At 49.8% G+C, this 5,806-nt stretch overlaps 1 protein-coding gene across 1 annotated transcript in view; it reads right to left on the reverse strand.

Moving 5' to 3' along the window:
• The window catches only part of ANKRD35 (ankyrin repeat domain 35), a 21,162-nt gene extending 16,158 nt beyond the window's left edge, over window positions 1-5,004 (reverse strand). Inside the window, exon 1 of the mRNA XM_032268925.1 lies at window positions 4,655-5,004. Coding sequence (XP_032124816.1) covers window positions 4,655-4,693 — 39 coding nt within the window. The 5' untranslated portion in view covers window positions 4,694-5,004. The remainder of the gene's footprint in view (window positions 1-4,654) is intronic.
• Between the last annotated feature and the right edge of the window lie 802 nt (window positions 5,005-5,806).

Genomic DNA, 5,806 nt, shown 5'->3' on the forward strand with positions numbered 1-5,806 from the left:
ATACTACTACAAGCCATAGAAAAATAGAAAAAGGTTTACTTATTTCCAGATAAACAGTCTTAAGTTGCCTGCAGGGAAAAGCCAGCCACCCTCAGACTTTACTGCCTGCGTGAGGCTCCAGACAGGTTAACTCTCAAAGGACAAAATAAGCAAAAGGAATCCTCTTTATACTGACAGGCTCTGACATGTAAGAATGCATTTTTTTCATACTCTTTGGAGACCAGGTCACCCCCAGGAAAGCAGAGAGCTGGGACTATGCCCCCATGACAGGGTGCTGCCATCGGCCAACCTCAACCTGCAGTTCTGTTTAAAGTTGACTCTAACACTGCCTGCCCCTGTGAATTTAGGCATGTAACAACATCTCTGAATCTCAGTTTCCTTTCTTTTTTTTTTTTTCAAGACAGAGTTTCACCATATTGGTCAGGCTGGTCTCAAACTCCTAACCTCAGGTGATCCACCCGACTCAGCCTCCCAAAGTGCTGGGATTATAGGCATGAGCCACTGCGCCTGGAAAATCTCAGTTTCCTAATACTGTAACAACATATAAGGCATTCTAGCTCTGTGTCTGTCACATAGTAGATGCACAATAAATATTACTTCCAGTCCCCATCCTTTCTGGGCACACTTTAGATGTTCCTGGGCTCAGGATTCTCCAGCCAGGGGAGTGGAAGAGATCTTGCTGATATCAGCCAGTGAATAACAGCCAGGCTGTATAGATGGTAAAGATGTTTCTTACCAACATAGATTCTTAAATTCTTTTCTTTCCACTTCTTTTTATTCATTTCTGCACTCCTTGCAGTGCAAATCTTGGAGACAGAGTCTTGCTGTGTTGCCCAGGTTGAAGTACAGTGGCCTGATCATGGCTCACTGCAGCCTCAACCTCTGGGCTCAGGTGATCCTCCCATCTCAGTCTGCTGAGTAGCTGCGACTACAGGCATGCTCCACCACACCCAGGTAATTTTTTTTTTTTTAAGAGATGGGGTCTCACTGCAATGCCCAGGCTGGTCCCAAACTCCTGGGTTCAAGTGATCCTACCCACCTTGGGCTCCCAAAGTGCTGGGATTATAGGTGTGAGCCACCACGCTTGGCCTGGATACTTTTCTTTCTAGCTAGATAGTTCTAAATCTACCCAATTTACTTCCTATTATCTCATTATGCTAAGTACAGTTTAGAATGGGTGGAAATTTTTCATGGCTGAGCCTCTGTAGAGCTGGACTAAAGGACAGAGGGATGCTTTCAAAGGTTAAGATGCAGTCTGTAGCTTACCCCGGCACCTTGGAAAGGAGGCACTGGATTACTGTCACAGCCTCAAGGGAGCAATCACCAAATTAATCAGCAGACTTAATAAGTATAAGCTTTGCATGTCTGTAGCTGAGATTAGAGGACTTTTGTAGAAGTAATTGTACCCTCTCCATATCTCTCTGGCTGTGTACTTATAAGCATCTTATAACGTGGAAGCACAGCAGCAGGCAGAGAGAGAAGAAATGACTTCTGTTGCAGGTCAGGTAAGTGGAAACAGAAAGCCTATGCTAGAGGAACCAGGACCTAATTCTCAGTGTTTTAATTGCAATACACATTCCTCTAAGCTGATCGAGTGCCCATTATTTAAAACGCTCTTCTGGTCTGCTTCTGGTCTACCTAGGCAGAGTAAGCTCATATGTAAGACACCTTCAAAGATATCCTCTATTTGACTAAAATAAAATGGGATGATAGGAGTTGGGTTTTTGTTTGTCGATTTTCCTATATACTGAATAACTTAGATTAGCTTTAAAATGATCATGCTGGGGCTGGGCGCAGTGGCTCACGTCTGTAATCCCAGCATTTTGGGAGGCCAAGGCGGGTGGATCACCTGAGGTCAGGAGTTCGAGGCCAGCCTGACCAATATGGTGAAACTCCGTCTCTCTAAAAAAAAAAAATGATCATGCTGGGTGGGCATGGTGGCTGCTGCCCATAATCCCAGCACTTTGGGAGGCCGAGGCAGGCTAATCACCTGAGGTCAGGCGTTCAAGAGTAGCCTGGGCAACATGGTGAAACCCTGTCTCTACTAATAATACAAAAATTAGCCAAGCGTGGTGGCACATGCCTGTAATCCCAGCTACTCAGGATGCTGAGGTAGGAGAATTGCTTGAACCCGGGAGGCAGAGGTTGTGGTGAGCCGATATCATGCCACTGCACTCCAGCATGGGGCAGACAAGGGTGAAACTCCATCTCAAGAAAAAAAAAAAAAGATCACTGCTTTTTGAGTGCTTACCTTAGACTGAGGGTGCAGGGCTCTGCCCTGGACCCAGGTGTGTGAATGGAGATGGGTAGAGGTAATCTTTCAGTGTGACTGGGAAGCCAGGCTTTGGAGTGGCCGGAAAGACTGCCACACTATTCTGGCAAATGGGTCCAGGGTAGTTAGCCACCCAAGGAAGTGGAGAAATTTAGCATGAGAAATGTGGGGAAATTTCATGAGGAACCAATTTGCAGCTGAAATTGGCCTATTTGCAAGCTTTCTATGACTCCAATCTCTCTGAAGCAACAGTTTTCTTTCCAGCTAGATAATTCTAGGCCGGGCGTGGTGGCTCACGCCTGTAATCCAAGCACTTTGGAGGCCAAGGCGGGCAGATCACCTGAGGTCGGGAGTTCAAGATCAGCTTGACCAACACGGTGAAACCCCGTCTTTATATAAAAATAATAATAATAATTCTAAACCCATCCAACTTACTTCCCATAATCTCACCATAGTAAAGATCTTGTTATCCTAAGAGTTTAGAATGGGTGGTTATTCTTTATATTCAAACCTCTATGCAGCTGGAGTCAAGGAGGACAGAAGGGTGATTCCAAATTCTAAGAGCCAGCCCATTGCTCACTCCAGCACCTTGGACAGGAGGTACTGCCTAAGGATTGGAGGATCAGAAAGAATGAAATAGTTTCTCTATTCCTAAGGAGCAGGCAGACTCCACAAATCTATAAGGGAAGGGCAACGTTGAATCCCTTCAGTAACTAAGGAAGAGTTCATATGAATTTCTAAGAAATCATTGAGTTAAGACTGAGTCTGGGCAGCCTCAGTTTCGGGTGCATGTAATAGTAAATAGCTTTTGATTGGTTGATCAATGCGTGGAAACTAAGTAGAGATGCAAATGTCAGTGGGACAAGGACAGGTCTCAACAGAGTTCCTGCTCTTGCCTCATAGCTTGCTCCCAGAATTCTGTGACCTGCCCATGCAGAATGAGCTGATTGAACATTTCTCATATTTGCTTATGAACGATACTACTAAGTCAAGTTAGCAAAGCAATATTGCTACAAGTAGGTGGCTAATTTGCTTCTAAATTAGCCATAACCCCAACCTCTACAGAAAATTCCATTTTCAGGTAAGGGGGGCTCTATGTAAGAGATCTTTAGAGAAGAGGAAGCAATACCCTCCCTAAGCCACCACCTTCTATAATCTCTCTCTCTCTTTTTTTTTTTTTTTGAGATGGGGTTTCTCCATGTTGGCCAGGCTGGTCTCGAACTCCTGACCTCAGGTGATCTGCCCACCTTGGTCTCCCAAAATGCTGGGATTACAGGTGTGAGCCACAGCACCCGGCTTCTATAATCTTATGTTTTTTGTTTTTCCCTGGGAGAACATGGGGAATAGAGTGACTTCTGCTGGGAACACTCAGAGTCTGCTCTATCCTCTTCTCTCATCATCACTTTCCCCCAACTCAACCAAAGGAAATGGAGAGTATAGTCCCTAAACAACTGGGCGAGGGTTCAGGAAATGAATAATCTGGGGAAAGGCAGGCATTAAGGTCTTGACTGGCCCAAGAACCAGTCTGATGATCAGACACTGCAGTGAACTGGCTGGGGTGGATTCTGCAGGCAACTCACCCGGTCCCTTGGGGAGCAGCCAGGCAACTGTGCATCCTCTGGCAGTGCCTGTGAGGCTGGCCAGACTGCAATATTATCTCACAGCAAGCAGGCAGGAGGAAGTCCAGGCAAAGAGAGGAAAAGTGGGATTAGCGACCACTGGGCAGAGTAGGGCAGAGGTTGAAGGGGAGAACAGAAGGTTGCTGTTGTGGAAGCATCAATTGGAAAAAGGTTTGGAGTGACGTGTGAGGAACAGCAGTGCTCGTCAGAGATTGGAGTGAAAGTGGCATGGGGCAGGAGGGAAAAAATGGCAGAGGAGATTGTGAAAAAGGGTTAGCAGAAGGCACAGGACCAGGAGTGATTGTTGAACTAATAGGAAACTGCAAGGATAGAGCTATGTGGGAGAGCAAGATTGTGGGGCTCTGGGGCATGAGCTGGTGGTGTAGAATGGAGCCTGGGGCCAGGCAGGGGCCGGGAAGATGTTTGGGGGTGGTTTGGTATTGGGAGACAGAGCAGAAGTAGGGGCAGGGCCATGGGAAGGGGACAGGGCTGTAGAAAACGTGCCAGGAACTGGGAGTGTAGATGCTAGGAGGAAAAAGGGGCCAGGGGAAAGGACCCTGGGGAGGGCAGAGGTGAAAAAGGCAAGTCAGAAGCTGCAGGACAGTGTCTTGAGGAAGGCAAAGCTGGCTGGCTTCCTTGTGAGAGCAGAAGAGCTAGAAATCCTGATAAAAAGAAAGGCAATGAGGCACTGAGATGGGATTCGGCACTTCTGTCACCCCGGAGCTCGGACCCCCTCCATCCTCCCACACATTTTGGCACTTACCGCCACCTGTGAGCTGGAGCAGGAGAAGATACGCTTCATGGCCGGGGTCGGGGCCAGGGGGGACGGGGACGCGCGGACAGCCGGGGCACAGGTTCCCGAACCCACGGACTTTGCTGCGGCTGTGCAAGAGACAGCTGTCAAAAAGCGGAGCGGGCCCAGCCCCAAGATCCGCCTCAAAACCCTCCTGCTCAATCAGAGGCGAGAATTCAAGAGCTGGGCTCAAAACTCCGCCCCCGTCCCCGTCCTACCCCGCCCCTGTAGAGGCAAAAAGCCCGCAGTCTCAGGCTGCGACAGGGACTTGGCCTCAAACCTCGCCCTCCAATTCTGAACCCGTCCTGGGATCCGACCTGCTCAGTCCGCAAAGCAGCCGGGTGGGCTCCGGCTGAGATTCTCACGGGCCCGGCCCCGCCCAGCCGCGGTTCCAGGCGGGGCCTCCGCCCCAAGCCCCGCCCATCCGCGGTTCCAGGCGGGGCCTCCGCCCCAAGCCCCGCCCAGCCCCGCCCCTCGGAGCGCTGCCGCGGGAGGTGGGCGGGTCCCGGCTTCTACCGTGGGCTTCGGTGTCACGGACTGTCGCACTCGCCTTTAGTCACTGGCGAAGTTTCCTCTGCGCCCCCCGCCAGCTCCCACCGCCCGCCCCGCACCTATTCCCCGGCCAAAAACCCAACCACAAAAGAGTATTTGAAGAGAGCAGCTCGGAAACGCGAGATTGCAGTGCCAGGCCGAGAACTGAGCAGGGGTAACGCACCGCCCACGGTAACCTGGGGGACAAAACCTAAGGAAAGAAGATTAGGCTCAATTTGATTTCTTCTTTCTTTTTTTCTGAGACAGAATCTCCCTCTGTCGCTCTGTCAGCCAGGCTGGAGTGCGTGGCGATATCACAGCTCACGTAAACTCCAACCCGTGGGCTCAAAGGATCCTCTCATCCCAGCCTCCCGAGTAGCTGGGACTACAGGCATGCGCCACCACGCCTGGCTAGTTTTTTTTTTTTTAAGAGTTAGAGTCTCGGCCGGGCGCGGTGGCTCACGCCTGTAATCCAAGCACTTTGGAGGCCAAGGCGGGCGGATCACCTAAGCTCAGGAGTTCAAGACCAGCCTGACCAACATGGTGAAACCCCGTCTTTAAAGTAGATAAATAAATAAATAAGAGTTGGAG

The sequence above is a fragment of the Sapajus apella genome, unplaced genomic scaffold (genome assembly GCF_009761245.1).
Source record: "Sapajus apella isolate SASKATOON/1434 unplaced genomic scaffold, GSC_monkey_1.0 scaffold187, whole genome shotgun sequence".
Classification (NCBI taxonomy): Eukaryota; Metazoa; Chordata; class Mammalia; order Primates; family Cebidae; genus Sapajus; species Sapajus apella.